General features: G+C 45.9%; 1 protein-coding gene across 2 annotated transcripts in view; it reads left to right on the top strand.

Moving 5' to 3' along the window:
- The first annotated feature begins 567 nt into the window (after window positions 1–567).
- The window catches only part of ATP11C (ATPase phospholipid transporting 11C (ATP11C blood group)), a 104864-nt gene continuing 86962 nt past the window's right edge, over window positions 568–18469 (top strand). For both annotated transcript variants that reach the window (XM_075260236.1, XM_075260237.1), the window contains exon 1: window positions 568–884. In XM_075260236.1, the coding sequence (XP_075116337.1) occupies window positions 858–884 (27 nt within the window). In that variant the 5' untranslated portion in view covers window positions 568–857. The remainder of the gene's footprint in view (window positions 885–18469) is intronic.

The raw sequence follows: 18469 nt of genomic DNA on the forward strand, positions 1-18469 counted from the left end.
TGCAGCCCCATGTAACACTCCTCTCACTCCACCATGCAGCCCCATGTAACATTCCTCTCACTCCACCATGCAGTCAGTCCCATGTAACACTCCTCTCACTCCACCATGCAGCCCCATGTAACACTCCTCTCACTCCACCATGCAGCCCCATGTAACAATCCTCTCACTCCACCATGCAGCCCCATGTAACACTCCTCTCACTCCACCATGCAGTCAGTCCCATGTAACACTCCTCTCACTCCACCATGCAGCCCCATGTAACACTCCACCATGCAGTCAGTCCCATGTAACACTCCTCTCACTCCACCATGCAGTCAGTCCCATGTAACACTCCTCTCACTCCACCATGCAGTCAGTCCCATGTAACACTCCTCAGTCACTGCTTTCAGTTCTGTATACACAAGCTCTCGCCTCCCGCTTCCTCTATACAGCACAAAGCTGTGATGCAAGAGACCCCGCCCCCCTGTGCTCGGCCGCGCCCCTTCCCGTGACGTCATAGCTGCCAGAGCCGCTCCATTGTAGCCAGGACGGTGCGGGCACTCCTCTGTCAGGGGCGGGGAGGAGGAAGCCATGGTGGTAGTGAGGAGGCGGGAGCTGTGTACATGCTGCAGTCTCTACTACTCACCTCATCATTCATTTCCTGGCACCAGAGACTGTAGGGGGCACAGGATGCAGCAGGGGCAGCGCGCCTGTAGGGGGCGCCACTAGTCCTGTGCCTTACACACACTGGAGCTGCTGGATTGGCTTTGCTCTTCTTCCAGTCCAGCCCTGCACCCACACCTGGAGGAGCCATCTGATGCCCAGTGAATGCCCCTCATCCTGGCAGCCAGCTGGTGAGAGTGACATGTGACAGCGCAATGTTCCGACAGGTCTGCAACCGCCTGGTGAGTACTATGTGCCCGGTGGTGCCACTATGTGCCCCTCCATCTCTCCTGTATCATCAGTCTGTGCGCCAGCTACAAGTCGCCTAATACTGACCGCACATGCCTGACATCCTAGTTTGCGCCATGGTATAAATAATACATCCTACATAACCCAGCTGGCAGACATTATACTAGCGCTCTACGTCCCTCCATATACTGATCTTATTATGGTCTATTCCATTGCCTGTAGAATATTTGGCGCCCTGTTATTCCCCCCTGTGTGCCGGTGCCAATATCTATCATGCATTGCAGTGCTGGGTATTCCCTCTGCCCCTGTTTCCTTGGTGAGGGTAAAGCTGGCGCTGTACCAAGTAATATATTCCTCCGATATAATCGATATCTCACCCTGGTTGTGGCAGGACATCTCCCATATCATCAGATACCGTCATGTGCAATTGGCAGATTCCTCTGCTTGGCCATTAATCTCTATGGCTATGTGTAGCGGGCAGCAGATGGTCAGATGTCGCCATACGTGGATCATAACCTCTTATTCTATACAGTATTTCCGGCGTCAGTCCATGACATGTCTCCCCTTCATTAGGGGCTTGCATGTACCTGTAATCGGCAGGGTCCTGGGCTTTGTGTGTATGTGAATGACCCCCCTGCTGGCTGGAGGGCTCCCGCACTAGGACCTTGTCTCCATTACCTTTGATTATTTGCCTATTTACTCTCCGGAGTGGCACATCTTGTGTGGCCGCCCATCAGTCTACACACATGAGCCTTGTATTCTGTTTGCTGCTCTTCCCTATTCTCTGTACACAGTAGGTGTTAGCAGACGCTGCTTCCTCTCTCTGTACGCTATTGTTCCCCTCCAATGCACACATGGCATACTTGTCATTGGCTCTGTGGTCGTGAATATTATGTATTCTATACGTTTTGTTTCGGTGGCTGAACGTATACATAGCAGAGCTGAATGTGTCATTCGGAGCAGCGTTGTTTGTACGTGATGCCACATGATGTGCGCTTGGCAGGTTTAGAAATCACCTTATGATGTGAGACCTCGAGTCATCCGCTTCTGCAAAGTTGTTACATTGCGTGCAGCGATTTCTACGGTCGGCTATATACTTTAGATGTCCAGCAGATTTCTCTCCTGACTCCCCCGTAACATGCATGCTTATTCGTGATCAGACATGTTGCAATTCTGCATGCCCAATCCATCACTCCCCATCTGTCACATACACAGACCTGTGCGGACAGCTTTAGGATCTGTCGTAACAATTTCCAACAAATGAATGCAGACGCTGATGGGCACCGTTGACTGTAATGGAGTCCATTGGGGTTCCAGAATTTTTGGCAGCAAGAACCCGAGTGATTGATAGTATAGCTGGGTGAGAATCCAGTGCTTGCACATTGGAGCTGTCAACATTGCCTTTAAGGGGGTTCTCCTTGACTGACATATTTATGACCTATCCTTAGGATTTGTCATCAACCGTTTATGATGGGTAGGGGTCCTACATCTGGGGTCCCCACGGGTCAGCTGAATGGAGCTGAACTGCAATACCAGGCAAAATGTGCCCTTGGCCACTAGCTGATCTGTGGAGTCCTGGGTGTCAGACCCCGATCACGTAATGATGGACTGTTCCAAGGATAGCTCATCAATGTATATCCTGGAAAACCACTTTAAAGATAAATCCACTAGTTGCGAAACTGTTGCAGATTTTGCTGTGGATTTTTGAGCCAAAGCCAGGAGTGAATTGAGCAGAAGGGAGAAGTATAAGAACTTCCTATATATTTCTCATTCCTTTTGTAGCCTACCGTGACTTTGGTTCAAAAAGCTGCAGCAAAATCTGCAACGAAGGATTTTGTTATGTGACCCCATGATGCAAAAGCCAGTGCCCCGTTACGTGCACTCACTTCGGTAGGAAGATCAGGCAGGATTCTTGTTTTTTCGGCAAGCTGATTTTTGCTCAGCTAGCAGAAAATGTAGCGTTAAAGAAAAAAAAATTCTACGTTCACGCCATTGGTAATAATGTCTGTTATGGTCGTCCATCATCAACTGCTGCAGAGTAACTATCACAGCTGTCCCATTGACTCCAGTGTAAATAACATGATGGACGCCGTCGTCTGTCACCTTAGTTTACTGTTGAAAGCTTCCGCCATGTTTTTTTTTTATAATGGGTTGAATGCCGACAAACACCAGACAGAGGAGGCTCCATCTGCATCTGTCATTTTATGTCCTTTGCTCTCATCCCATGACAGATAAGAGCAACGGACGCTAAATAATGATAACCTGAACATTCCCTAATTTGTGCTGAACATAGAGAAAATATTTTAAAAAAAATACTTGTCCCTTCCAGGTTCTCCATTTATAGTTTCTGAAACGCTGAGCTTCTGTTTACGGGCCCCCCACAGTGACGTCCCGGCTACGTCAGGTGACCCTTGTAGCCAATCACAGGCGGTAAGCACTTCATAAATGGCGCTTGAGTAACTTGGTCTCACCAATGATGTTCCGTTTGTGAAGAGGTCACCGCTGAGGCCTGGAATTGTCTGCAGAGGTCACCAGGCACAAATGCTGAGATCTGCAGGGATTGGGGGGACATGTAGACACAAGTATGGTTCCTCCAATGCTTCAAATAGAGACCCTGGAAGACTCAAGTAAAACTTTTGAAATGTATTTCCCCTATGTAAAGCGCAAATGAATCTTTTAGAAAAGAGATGGCCAATCCCTTTAAATAAAGTTGTAGAGAGCAGAACATACCCGCTACAAGCTTCCAAATGTGACGTCTTATAAGAATCTTGGGGTGATCTTGCACATAACAGCGCTCGCCTGATCCAACCAGTCTGCCACAACTTACTCACCTCTCCCTGTTGATGCTGAGCTTGCATGTGCAGGGAAGATTACAAAGGAATCGCCCTCCTATGGACGTGTGTTAATCTGACAGCTATTGAAGTACTTGGACACCTTTACAGTCCCGGCTTCTCATTTACTATGTGACAAGATCTGCATGGCTTGAAGGCTAGCGGGCGATAATAATAGTAAATCGGTTTCCTCAGATTCCTCGTCTCCTGTGATATAAGTCTTTGGTTTTAGCCGCTTCTCTTTTTGACAGTTTAAACTGCCGGCCATGTACGTGAGAGCTGTCGGCAGCGTCTTATCACCCATGGGAACAAAGGATTGTACATAATGCAGTCCAATGTGCCAGACTCTCTTTCCCCGACATCTGCCCTTCGGGGGACGTTTGGGAAATGACATACACGCATAACCTGGCAGGTTCCACCAGCCCTTTTCTCGTGTGTCCGAGCAGATTTGAAAGGATCTCAGTCTTGTGCGAATAAAACTTAAAAGCGTATTTTATGAAGAACGTGAACCTCCTATCCACAGCATAGGGGATAAGTATCTAATCGCCAGGGTTCTCACCACTGCAGTACAAAAATTTTGGCCACTGAAAATCAGTTCCATCCAAATTTGGCCTTCAAGATAACCTTTTTATTGGAGAAATTTCTGCAATAAAATCTGCCACATATAAATGCACCCTACAGTCACAAAAGCTGTGTTTTTTTTTTTTTTTGTTGCAAAATCCAGCAGTATATTTAACAGAAGTGAGTCCTATAAGTGATTCCTTCATATTTTCTGTTCCTTTTGAAGACACTCTTAGCTTTGGCTTAAAAAAACTCCCAAAATCTGGAAAAAAAAAAACCCGCTGCTTTACCTGTGATGTGTGACCTCAGCCTAAAGTGGCATGACCAGGAACTGGTGTAGGTTTACATTATAACTCACACCACAAAACTGTAGCTAGTGAGGTTCAGAACAAGGGTTTGGGTTTAGACGTTTTGTGCCAGCCACTTTTCTTTAACTTGAAAGAAGTCTGCTAAAGGCAAATATCTATGAACTTATTCAGTCGGCCATGGTGATCTCTTTTGGTGGCATGACCTAAAAGTTTGTTATAACGTGAACAAGAAGCCCTTCTAGTGTGACCACATTTAGTTATGAAGAACCATGAATGAGAAGTTCTTTTAATGTTTGGACAGCTCTAGTTGTCCTGAAGAACCATACAGGAGTAGTCCTTCTCGTGTGTGACCACCTCGTTGTCCTGAAGAGCCATACAGGAGTAGTTCTTCTTGTCTTTGACCAGCTCTAGTTACCCTGAAGAACCATACACGAGAAGAACTACTCGTGTATGGTTCTTCAGGACAACTAGAGCTGGTCAAAGATGAGAAGAACCACTAGTTGTCCTGAAGAGCCATACACGAATAGTCCTTCTCTTGTGTGACCAGCTCTAGTTGTCCTGAAGAACCACAGATGAGTAGTCCTTCTCTTGTGTGACCAGCTCTAGTTGTCCTGAAGAACCATGAATGAGGAATCCTTCTAATATGTGACCATCACTAGTCCTCTTGAAGAACCATGAGCGAGAAGTCCTTTTTGTGTGTAACCAGCTCCCGTTCTCCTGAAGGCACAGACACCCTGCCTTAGGATTGACTGTGAAACTTTTTGACACACATCCAACAGCGTCTCCTTGCAGAACATGTATTGTGCTGACAGCACCTGTATGGAAACAGCAGAGAATGTGATACTCCCCGCAGACATACAGACATAGTCCTTCCTTATCAGAAGACGTCTCCTAGTAATGTGTACATGCAGGAGTTGCTGATAATGCATTATCCTAGTATAATCATTCTCGTAGCTTATGGGAAATCTACATTTGGTTTTTTACCATAGCATTTGTAGCATTGGGTCCATGTATATGTTATGTTTGATATGACCCAGCTCTACGACATTCTCCACAATAGGGACACTTTCATCCTGCCCGTGCACTTTGCCGTCAGACTGTCAGTGACAGCATGATAGAAAGATCTTATCATGGAGACTTATTCATCTTTATGTGAAATATGACTTCTGCACAGACTGAACGCTCTGTAGGCGAGGAATGCGCCAAGATGGAGCCAGCGCCATTGGCAGTGCTTATAGAAATGCCTGGTCGCAGAGATGGATGAGTCTCCTTGGAATTATCTATCTACAGCTTACGCCATTGTGATAAATGACATAGAGAGGCTCAGCATAAACAGTCACGGAGGTAAATCTAAGCCAATGAGAGGAGCCGGCAATGTAAATGTATGCATTGTACGTCTTCGGAAAGAAGCCGACAGGGTGAGACTCTCTCCATATGATCAAAAGGTGGTATCTTCATAAGTCAACCCACTAGACGAAATAAAAATCGCCATCGTTTTCCATGTCATTCATTGCCTTGATCACAATTTCCATGCACGCATTAAGACTCTGTTCAGATGGAAGATTCTTATGTTGGAAAAATCTGCTGCAGAATCCACAAAAGAAATCTGCAGCTAAGGCCGGGTTCACACGGAGTATTCTGGCTCGTCATTTGGTACGTAGACGCCGCGGGAGGATTTGCGGGCCATATATGCTCCCATTGTTTTCAATGGGATCCGGTACCGTACACGCGGCGCTATTTTGCAGCCGTGATTTTGCGGCGGCCACAAAATAGCGCAGCGTGTACGGTACTGGCTCCCATTGAAAACAATGGGAGCGTATACGGCCCGCAAATCCTCCTGCGGCGTCTACGTACCAAATGACGAGTCAGAATACGCCGTGTGAACCCGGCCTTACCCTTGGATTTCTGCTGTGGATTTTCAGTCTGATGTGCTGCGGATCTGCATGCAAAGTGTGTAATGTGGCGGTGTAACGTGTGCCCCACTTACCATGTGCTGTCTATATGCTGGTGTCCACTTATATTGCAGAGAGGGTTTTGGGCCCCCTAGGCTCCAGGGCCCAGTAGCCATACCTCTGCACCCACCATGACTGTACCTCCTTATATAGGGCTAATCTATATGTGGTAACTTGTAGTTTCCATGTAAACTATACGGAGAAATTGACAATTGGTTGTTATCTGTTGCAACGCCAATAGCAGTGTCCCTGTATAGTCAAGGGGTCCATTCACATGGAGGAAAATGAGGAGGAATTTGGTGTGGAATTTCGGCGCTGAAAAAAAAAAAAAAGCCTCCCATTGACTTCAATGGGTTCCTAGCAGAAAGAGGAATCGGAGGTTTTTTTTTTCAGCGCTGAAATTCCACACCAAATTCCTCATCCTTTTCCTCCCTGTGAATGGACCCAAACACTGAATGCACTGCTTGGACGGAGTATAATAAGTGTCACACGCCCTTGACAAGATGGATGGTAAAGCCCAGGTATTAGTCTGTTTCTATATTTCCTGGAGGAATAACAGAGGGATAGCACACTGCAGTACTAAGAAAGCTTTATTTTATAAAACGGACGTGTCCTGAGAGCTGTACAGGAGACTGCATACACGTAACACCAGAAGAAACGTTCTAGTGTATCTGTGAGGGGTTTGATCATTCAGTATATTTAATGCCGGGTGTAACTTGGTTATGACCATGCTCATGGCCAGCAGCAGTACCTGAATGTTGTATCTATGGGGGGATTGATTTATCCACTTCTTAATGTATTACCTATAAGGTGGAACACCAGAGCCCCCTCGGTGTCCTTCCATATTATATCTGTAGATCCATCTGTATTTCATGTATAAAGTGCCTCGATAATACCAGGGTTAAGGGGATATCGTCACTCCTTAGGGAGAGACCACCATGTAGGTGTGTGGAGTCTTATTACGCCATATACGCTCCACTGAGGGATCATGGGAAGAATATGCAAATCTGTCTTCCATGATGTAAATAGGAACACAGTGCCTAAGTCATGCAGCCCACTAGGGGGAGCTCCCTTTAACATCATGCCTGACCTTCCCAGAGGCCTTTGCTGCAATGATATGGGATTTTACCAAGAACAGTCTCTCAGCTGAGGACAGCTGTTTCTATCTATTTGGATCTCTTCAGCCCGGCGTAGAGAAGACTGACTTGGCAGAGGTGCGAGGCTTCTAGACAGGGTTAAGGGGACTCCACACACCTACATGGTGGTCAATATCCCCTTAACCCTGTCTAGAAGCCTCTCACCTCTGCTAAGTCCGAAATAAGTGGCTACCAGATATGGCTAGCGGTGGCTTATCTCCCATGGGGAACAAACAATTGGGTATGTTAAAGTTGAACCTGGCTGCTCTTCCTTTGCTTCCTATGACACCCTGGCAGGGTCGGGATGTCTCGTAGACATTTGATAGTTGGCCAGTCGTCATTAAATTGATGGGTTTGGCCAACATCCCTGTACTGTTTATGGACACTCTGACCCGCAGAGCGAGTGTTATATTAGCAATAGAGAAAGAAACTGTGTGCAACTCTGTGATCCAGCGCCAGGGAGCCATGACATTGTGTGGCTACTGAGATACATTGAGTGGTTTAGGTAGGTGACCCCTCTGGAGAGCCCCTTTTATATGCCTGGTTAGACCAATTGAGTATCTTAGGAGGGGTAGCCCCCTACTATTGGCAAGAACAGAGCGATCTGGTGAAGGAACATCGGCCCTTCTTGCTTTAAGCTGGCGCTCTGCACTCGGGGCGACACTCCCTAGTTGAAGCAGAATAATATTCCAGGAACACTCCCATCTGTCTTATCATCAGAAGGCTCCTTGGCTGCGTCTATGTAATTCCCTTACACAGTAGAAGAGGAGCCGCTCCAGATGTTCTGCCGTCTACTTGGGAAGCGTGTTTTCAGTAGTGATTTGTATAGCTATAATTACTTTTATGTATAATTACTGTGTTGCAGGATTATTCCTTTTAGCGGACGGTATTGCTAAGCCTACTGCAAACGCCGAGCTTTTACCTTTTATGTAATTCGCTGATCCTCCTAAATTATATTGCATCATGGGAGTTCCACCCTTATACAAAACTAGGCTCTCGCAGATGTAAAGGTGGTGTATCCACATGTCACCTAGGAATACCCTTGGGATGGTCTGGTAAAGTGCAACTCTGATATTTCCATGAACATTAAACCCAGTAGTGTTGGAGGGCCGCACCTTCACCTCTACCCCAGTAGTCACAGCCAAACTCTCCTTGCACACACTCCCTCAGTGCGCCCTCTGTTGGCAGGATGGTACATGCAAGCACCATAATGCCACATGAGGTCTCCATCTGAGGGCAAGGATTACACTGCAAACGGCATTATTTGTGCACAAATGTGCAGGGATTGATGTATTACATGACTGCACTCCTCGGGCCTCCTGTGTAAGGAAAATGCAGGAGGGATGCAGCCCTTTATCATAGCAGCCCTTTATCATAGCTGAATCCCCTTTATTTTCAGGATTGGCGAGGGTCCCAGTGGTCAGACCCTCCCCAATTATAAAGTGATTTCCTAGTGGTATGCAGGAACTTTATAACATAAGAATACCCCAGTATTTTTGTACTCTCTGCTCATTCTTGGTCCATATATATGAAGGCTATTACATGTATTGCAGGGCACAGTGTAACAATATATATACATAATGTAGCTATCTGCTTGTGTTGACTTGTAGCTTGCTGCTAAGTATCGGTAGTATGGGAGAAATGTTGCAGGGCAAGTTCTTGTTCTCCTTTACAGATGTCTTTAGGCTACTTCCCTGTTTTCGACAGTGGATCCACCCATCTGACCTGCCCTGATCTATACTGTTGGAGCAGTCGTACACATTGTACAAGAGATTGGTATTCTGTGATTTCACATTTGTAAGGAGGGATGGCATAAAGCCAAAGTACCTAGCGGTCATAAGAAACCTATAGAACCCCTAGAGGTAGTATGGTGATGGAGCCTTGGTTACATCCTCCCCCGTAGTTCAGCTGTTTTGGATTTTATTATTATAAGGATTTGTTAGTATAAAGGTTCTCCGTATTGGGAAGATTGGTTGAATGGGAGCTAGGCTGCAGTAACCCAGATAGGTGCACCCACTGATCTGCTGACCGGAGAGCAGCCAGCAGCATGGGACCTATACAGTGGAAGGAGTCAGAAGCAGATGGCAACATGCACTGTATAGAGGGTGCAGTAAGTCGGCTCGGCTCCCACTCACCCAAATCAAGTCTGTCCACACTGTTTTCTTCCGTCTCTGTCCACTGTATAGTGCTGGTGGATCCCCATATCAGCTGATCGTGTGGGTGCTAGTTGGACCCCCACTAATCAAATATTGATGACTTATCTTAAAGAGGACCTTTCATCACCTGGGGCACATGCGGTTTTATATACCCCTAGAAAGTCGACGGTGTGCTGAATTTGGCGCACTATCGGCTTTCCCGCTCTGTACCCTCGGTGAAGAGCTATTGGTGCCAGGACCGTAGCTCTTCACCGTCAGAAGGGCATTCCTGACAGTCAGTCAGCAACACCCTTCCTCACAGTAATCGTCCATAAATGAGTGCTGGCGGGGGCTCAGCGTCATGACGGTAAGCAACGCCCCCTCTCACAGTACAGCGCAATAGACACTACTGTGAGGAAGGGCGTTCCTGACTGTGTATATAAAACCACATGTGCCGAAAAGTTCTCTTTAAGGAGAGATCATTAATAGAGATGAGCGAGTACTGTTTGGATCAGCCGATCCGAACAGCACGCTCCATAGAAATGAATGGATGCACCTGGTACTTCTGCTTTGACGGCGGCCGGCCGCTTAACCCCCCCGTGTGCCGTCTACGTCCATTCATTTCTATGCGAGCGTGCTGTTCGGATCGGCTGATCTGAACAGTACTCGCTCATCTCTAATCATTAATATCAAAAGCCTGGAGAAACCCTTTAAGCTAAGGCCACACATTGCAGAAACGCAGCTCTTTTTGTTGTTGTTGCAGATTTTGCTGCAGTTTTTTGAGCCAAGCCCAAGAATGGCTTGAGACTTTATATTTCCCCATTTCTTTTGTAGCCATTCTTGGCTTTGGCTCAAAAAACCCCAGCAAAATCTGCAATAAAAAAAGCTGCATTTCTGCAACGTAGGGCCTTAGTCTTAGTCTTTTTACCCATGCCACATGTGAATATGTCTGGAGTTCAGCCAACCATTTGTCAACTGATTGGGCACAAAAATCCCCATTTGTCAGCAGCATGTCCACTCACAAACTATAGGGGGATGAATGATCATTTCAAGGACTGTTCATTTCTGTACAGTAGGATGACGGCCGCATGATGATTGACTTACTATGTTATGAGGCGGTGTTCGCCACGACCATAAGATCTGCTTGTGTAAAAGGACCCCTACAGGCTCCCATTTTCTTAGTTTATTATAAAGTTGATCTTATTCACTGGATAGTAGTCTGATATATATATATATATATATATATATATATATATATATATATTTTTATTTAATGTAGATTGTGAGCCCCAGATAGGGAGCACAATGTGCATTTTTTTTTCCCTATCAGTATGTCTTTGTAGAATGGGAGGAAATCCACGCAAACACGGGGAGAACATACAAACTCCTTGCAGATGGTGTTCCTGGTGGGATCTGAACCCTGGACTCCAGTGCTGCAAGGCTGCAGTGTTAACCACTGAGCCACCGTGTTGCCCCCCATAGTCTAACGTATTTGTGAGTAATGCCAATGTCCCTTGTCTAGGGTAAACTAAAGGACTAAATGCACTGGATTCAAAATATACAAGTGTGTGTAGATATATATATATATATAGACCCAGGAGCTGCTGTTTGTACTTGTTGAACTTGGTTCTATCTTTGCTATTGTTCTTGTACACACTTACATGACGCACGCCCAGATATCTCGTGTGGGATTGGCAGTCGTACACTGAATAGTTTTCTTCTAGCCAGGAAACCTCTATTCGGAGCGCAGTTTCTTCTGAAGGTGGTCGTGTAGCGGCCGGTGTGGGAAAGCTTCATAGATTCCGCATTGTGTGTAGATGTCGGATTGATGTCATTGTGTTATTTTATCCATATTTAGCGTTAAGTTATTCTGTATATTGTTTTACGCTACAAAGACGTTGCAGTCATAACGTTATATTCTCTGTTGTCAATGAGGCTTGTGTAGCGGATCCATGTCCAAGTACCTTACGGGAAGTGAAATATTTGGGGCCTCTGGAAAAAATATAATCGACCTTTGAAAAATGTTGGTATGGTACGCCAACCTAACCTGGCTATGGTCCAAATATAGGAAGATGGTTCCATCACCCCACCAACAGGACAAGGACTTCCAATAAAGTGTATCTATCATTTCAGAATAATCTGTCATGTGTGCAGAAGTGACACCAGTTTTTGGCATTGTATGACTTGCAACCTCCATATTTCACTCGTTGTTTTCATCTCGAGGCTTTATCCTAAATTGTCAGAGTTTCCATGGCTAAGGTGTAGTATATACTAGCGGTTATGTTATCTCCCCTACACTGCACACAGATGGAAGTAGGATCTACCTACTTCTGTTTCCCTATCTATCTGTGGCTCACCCTCACATTCGACAGCGGCATGAAGGACATTATTAAGCAGTACTGAGCAGTATAGCTGTAAAAACAGTACGGACGTGATGCTAAAGACTCTGCTACCGTGTTTCCCCGATAGTAAGACACCCCCAATAGTAAGACGTAGTGGGACTTTTGGGGGGTGGGCTAATGTAAGACGTACCCCGAAAGTAAGACATAGTAAATGTCTAAAAGTAAGACATACCGTAGTAAACATAAGGCGCACCGGACAGCGCTGCGCCTTATAGTTCGGTGCGCCTTATATATGAACCTAGGCAGGACTATAAGGCGCATTAGCCATGAGCGCACCGGACTATAAGGTGCAGCGCTGTCCGGTGCGCCTTATATGTGATTGAAAGCGGCGGCACGCCGACTTTGCCGGCGGCCGCTTAACCCCCCGCGTGCCAGCCGCTTCTATTCATTTCAATGGCACGCTTCCATTCATTTCAATGGAGGAGTTGAAGGGATTCTACCATTAAAAGAAGTTCTTTCCTCTGACCACGTCGGAATAGCCTTAAAAAAGGCTATTCGTCTCCTACCTTTTGCCATAGCCAGCGCCGCCTTCTTCCTGAGCTGCGTCCTCCCCTTCTGTGTTGTCTTCTTTAGGCCTCATGGATGACGCATGCGCAGTCGGCTCTAACAGGCTCTCGCAGCCAGAGCCGACTGCGCATGCGTCATCCATGACGCCCAAAGAAGACAACACAGAAGGGGAGGACGCAGCTCAGGAAGAAGGCGGCGCTGGCTATGGCAAAAGGTAGGAGACGAATAGCCTTTTTTAAGGCTATTCCGACGTGGTCAGAGGAAAGAACTTCTTTTAATGGTAGAATCCCTTTAAGCGGCGGCCGCCGGCAAAGTCTGCATGCCGCTTCCATACATTGCAATGGGAGCGCGCTATTCAAATAGTATTCACGCATCTCTAACTTCAATTGTAAGAAGTTACAATTGAAGTTAGAGATGAACGAATACTATTTGAATAGCGCGCTCCCATTGCAATGTATGGAAGCGGCCGGCGGCTGCCGCTTAACTCCTCGCGTGCTGCCGCTTCAATCCATCAACCCCTGTCATTTTTTTTCCAATATAAGACATACCCCGAAAGTAAGACATAGTGGGACTTTTGGGGGTAAAAAGAATGTAGGACACTGTCTTACTTTGGGGAAACACGATAAGCTGTCTGTGTGAATCTCTGACTAACCATCCTCCATAGGGCTAGTTCACACGGGGCAAAGTGGTCAGGATTTTGACACGGAGTCCGCGTCAAAATCCTGCCGCCTCCCATTGAAATCAATGGGAGCCGGTCACTTTTTTTGTTACCACTCATGAAAAAAAGAAGCGAGCAGCCCTTTCTTCAGGCTGATTCTGCCACGGCGGCCGCCTCGCAACACCGCTCTCCGGACTAGGCCCATTCCTAATCTGGAGCGGAACCCCGTGTGAACTATTCCATAGACTTCTATAGGCAGCATGTAACCTGATCCCTCACTGAGCTGAAAGTCTGTCTCTTCTTCTAATGACAGATTTAGCGGAGAATGATTGATTAGAGTGATTACGGAGGAGGAAAAGTGACTGATAGGAGGATAATTGTATGAAATCAAATATTTAGTGTCTTCTATTTGCCTGTACTGTTGCAGACATTTGCTATCTATAGGAAACCCAGAAAGTTACCTGCCTGTATAAATATTTCTTTAGTAACCTGGTTACTGGGGAATTGTCCAATCCTGATTTTCCTCCCTCATATACACCTGTTAAATGGATAAGGCCGTGTTCACATTGTATGTATAATAGAGCGCAGTCAACACCATAAGATTGTAGATAAGATAGACTTCAGGTTTCCATCTCAGTAACAGCCTTGGAAATGACCAACGATATCATTTTGTATCACTCAATTTACAAGACCGATTTCACTATATGTGTGCAAAGCTCTATGATAACAGGGTGGCGGTACAACTGGTGGGGTCACACATGGAACCACACGTGGTAGTTGTGTCCATAGTTATATTGCAGGAGCCATTACCTCTCCAAAGTCTCCCTTTTATTTGATCACGGAAGCCTCCGTTCTTGTGGACAACTTTGAGCTGTGGCCTGTCAGGATCCAGAAATAGAAGATGATGTTTCTTCGGCTCCTCGCCATGAAGTTCTCCTACGTGTAATGTGAGATAATATTCTTGGAAAGACAGCTAGAGCGGGTTCGGTGATACAAAGTCACATTGTACGTCCTGAGATTGTGCCGGGCCGCCTCTACCTCCGACCAAGTCCTCTCCACCAAGGGCAATGATTTTTATGAAGTGGATTTAAAGCAGGGGTAGGGAACGTACTGCTCTCCAGCTGTTGCAAAACTACAACTCCCAGCATGCATACTGGCTCTGCAGTTCTTGGAACTCCCATGAAAGTGAATGGAGCATGATGGGAGTTGTAGTTTCACAGCAGCTGGAGAGCCGAAGGTTCCCTATCCCTGATTTAAAGGGAATTTCCAGGATCGGGATGTTCGTGTCTTATTGTTCGGAGAGGTGGGATTGAGTCCGACTTTTTGCACCCCAACCAGCTGTTGGTTTTGGAGGGGCTATGTACTGTATTTGTAGAAAATACAGTGGGGCAGATACGCTGTGTAATGGTTAGATTATAGGAACTTAAACCGCCCCAGATTTATCACATTTCCTGATGTTGGTGCGTTTTTAGACCATGTAGTTTAACCGTGCACCACTTCTTTATTGACTTAATTTACGCCACAAAATTTTGCCAGAATTTTGCTACACAAACTTATCCACATCCATTTACGTTTTTTCCAGTTCCCCGTTCCGCAAAGGCCCAGTTCTTATCTGCGTTGGGGCCGTTCCATTCTCCTCGCAGCACTTTTATCTCCGCTTTTTTCATGTGGAAACCACACGGACCCAATTATAGTCTATGGAGTCCGCTTGTTTTCACTTGTTTTATGCAGATTAGGTTTACATTTGGGGGTCCCCAATGAACTCCCCAAATGCAAACCCATGCGCAGCTGTGAACTGGGCCTGAGCTGTTAATGGGCAAGTCGAAAAGGGTGTTGAAAATGGCTGCCAAATGTGGTGCAAGGCATGTATGCCAGTTTTTTTATTTATTTTTTTTTAAGACCAAGTTGAGACCGAATTCTGCTGTGTTTGTTGTAGTACTCCTACCCCAGCATCTACTTCAGTTTCATTACTGAACATTCAGGGTCAGCCTTTCCGCATCACCTATAAATTTACTTGTCTTGACTTCGCAACTCTGACCTCAATATTTGGATTGCCTGCCGGTTCTACATAAACAAGCACATAGGACATGTGTCTTAGTGCTAAATATTTGATGGCTTGGACCCCCATGATCACTAGAATGGAGGGCTTTAGCCTTCCCATGCAATAAGGACGAGTTTGGTTAGGGTGGTGGTCAAACAAAAAGTTGACATTTGTCCAGTTCGGTTTGGATTTTCACCCCTTGTTATTTACCTGTTAGTCAACCAGATACCCCCGAATTGGGAGGCTGGGTTTCCACATTACGGCTCTTAATGCAGTTTGTAAACTCAAAACTAGGTGTGGATCACAAGGGGAGAGGGCCTAAAAAAAAGACCTATTGTAGTTCTATCCCTTTTTTTTATTTTTCAATCCACTCTTTGTGTCCGCTTCAAAAACTGCATAAAGTGAACATTAAACACCTTTTTGGGCTGCCAACATTGTCCTAGGTTAAAGGGGTATTCCCATGTCGCTTGTTCACCAACCTGCAGGCTGTGTGCTCTCTTCACTTCCTGGTTTTCTCGGCACATTGGTGGGCGGGGTTTCACTTGCTCTGCTATCTGCTATGTTTGCAGTCAGTAATGAGAGATTGGTTGTAAATGCGTTACCACAGTATGAAGCTGATGTAGCAGGGCTGGATTTGAGTCAGTTTGCATTACATACAGAGGTAACGGACTCACTATCTCAGCCCTTATCAGCCAAATTCAGTTAAACCGACTGATAAGTGGAAGAGCAGGAGCTAAAACAGCTCAAAAATACCAGAGCACTCACCTCCCCCTCCCCTATCTGAGGAGCTCTGTTTCTTGTATGTGGCAGAGACATACACAGCTCAGAGCTGCTCCCAGCACTCAGCCCCTCCCTCCCCCCCTGACAGCAGGCAGCTATCTCACTTGGGGGACTGAGCAGGTAAGCTCAGCACGGGCCCCTTGGTCATAGAAACGCAGTGTAAACAATGAAGTGAATAAATTAAGATAGAGGCAGTTTTGATAAAGCAATGTATTTAGGAAAAATCTTAAATCCACATAAACTAGCAGATAAGATCCTTGTGATGGGACAACCCCTTTAACTGAAGTGTTACTCATCATCATGGGAAGCCGGTGGCTTACTGCTTACTACACAGTGATAGCCAAGGCTAGGCTCACATCTGTGTTGGAGTCTCCGATAGGCTTTCCATCTTTGGGGTCTCCATGTGTGCCCAAACGACATAGAGCCGAACGCTGGTGTTAATCTAGCGTAAGTTTGTCCCCAGCCACAAATTTTTATTTTGGATCTGTCATGTGGCACTGGCTCGAATTTCTGCAGTTTCTAATTACTGAGTTCTAGATGAATTGTTTCGGGTGTATTTCTCATGGCTTTGACTAATCATGACACCACCAAGGATCTAAAGTGACTTAATAGAGATGTAAAAGATGAAAGCCGCGTGGCCGTGCAGTTACAGTATATCCCATAATCTCTTTTATGTCTATGAAAACATGTTTGTGCCCGTCATCTAGTAAAACCAATCAGACCAGTTGAGCAGATTTCCAAGCAACCACTTCCAATATACTGAAGGTCCTATTACACGGTCCCATTATCAGGCCAGTTATCCGGAATTTCTGTTCTGAGGACGGTAGTTGGTGATTTTAGCCTGTGCAGAGCAAGGCCGGTGTAGTCGGAGGGGGAGGGTTACTCACGCTGGCTTAAAAATAAAATAAATTATTTTTAGTTATATTATACAATTATTTATATTAGATTAGATCTATAGGTTGTTCCATATTCACATTCATTCGCTAGGTTTTGTTGTGAATTAGAGGAACTTGGTTACTTCTCTGCATCTACATCTGCAGCCCTGGTACAGAGGTAAGGAGAGGACACCGGATCATCGGATTGATGCCAATTCATGACTGTGGGACTATTAAAGGATTATCTTATCTTATCCTACTCGGTTGGCCTGTGTTGCAGGACTCTCCAGACCCCTGTCCTGAGTGCAGTACGTCATATCTTGGAACAGCAATTTGCAAACCTATCTCCATTGCACTTGGACATCTGTCTGGATCGATCTGCAGTAGAGATGAGCGAGTACTGTTCGGATCAGCCGATCCGAACAGCACTCTCGCATAGAAATGAATGGACGTAGCCGGCACGCGGGGGGTTAAGCGCGCCGGCTACGTCCAAGCGGAAGTACCAGGTGCATCCATTCATTTCTATGGAGCGTGCTGTTCGGATCGGCTGATCCCAACAGTACTCGCTCATCTCTAATCTGCAGCAAAAAATGAAGAACAGAAAAATATATACCCAACACTTTGCTTTATCCTGAAAGAAAGAAGAATTTAATATAGGGCATTGTATAAAGGGCCTCTCTGAATGCTGGTGACTGTGTCAGGCGAGTGCGTCACTCGCAACTCTGCAGGAAACAGTCATTGTGACTATTCCTATTTGTAGTATGTGAACATTGCCGTGTGACTAAGACTTTGGTCAACTGTAAAATAAACAGCAAGATGAGAAAGTGAATATACCGAGCCAACGCGTGACTCGCTGAATCGTAAATGCTGAGAGCAAACGTTTTCACTTTGTTTTACCTTTGCCCAGCTAAACTGGCCGGTTGGCGTCTTGTGATGCCGCTGGGTAGGATGCCAATATCGTACACACCTTGTGAGTGTGTGCTCTCATCTACTAGAGCTGGTATTAGCATTTGGGACAAAATCTTCAGACGTTATCTGGTGTCACTAATGTGATCGGCCATTTATCACCAGCGATTGAATGTCATGCATATATTCAGCAGCCATAACCATAAAGTCACATGGCTAATGCTATGTATTATTGGGTCTGTAGGTCCGCTCTATGCCTTTGTTGTGTGCGTTCAACTATGCTGCACACTCAGCTCTGCTGCATCTCTGTGTGTGCTGAGCTCTGCCACTTCTCCGAATAGAGATCGGACCACAATGGAAACTGCTGTGGACGGATCTTAGACTCCGCTTCCTCCGGCAGAACCAGTGTTGATTGGCCGAATGCTGTACACTGGCCAATCAACGCTGGGCAATGCATTCCTATGGGAAAAAGTCAGCTCGCGCATA

Source organism: Leptodactylus fuscus, chromosome 11, assembly GCF_031893055.1.
Source record: "Leptodactylus fuscus isolate aLepFus1 chromosome 11, aLepFus1.hap2, whole genome shotgun sequence".
Lineage (NCBI taxonomy): Eukaryota > Metazoa > Chordata > Amphibia > Anura > Leptodactylidae > Leptodactylus > Leptodactylus fuscus.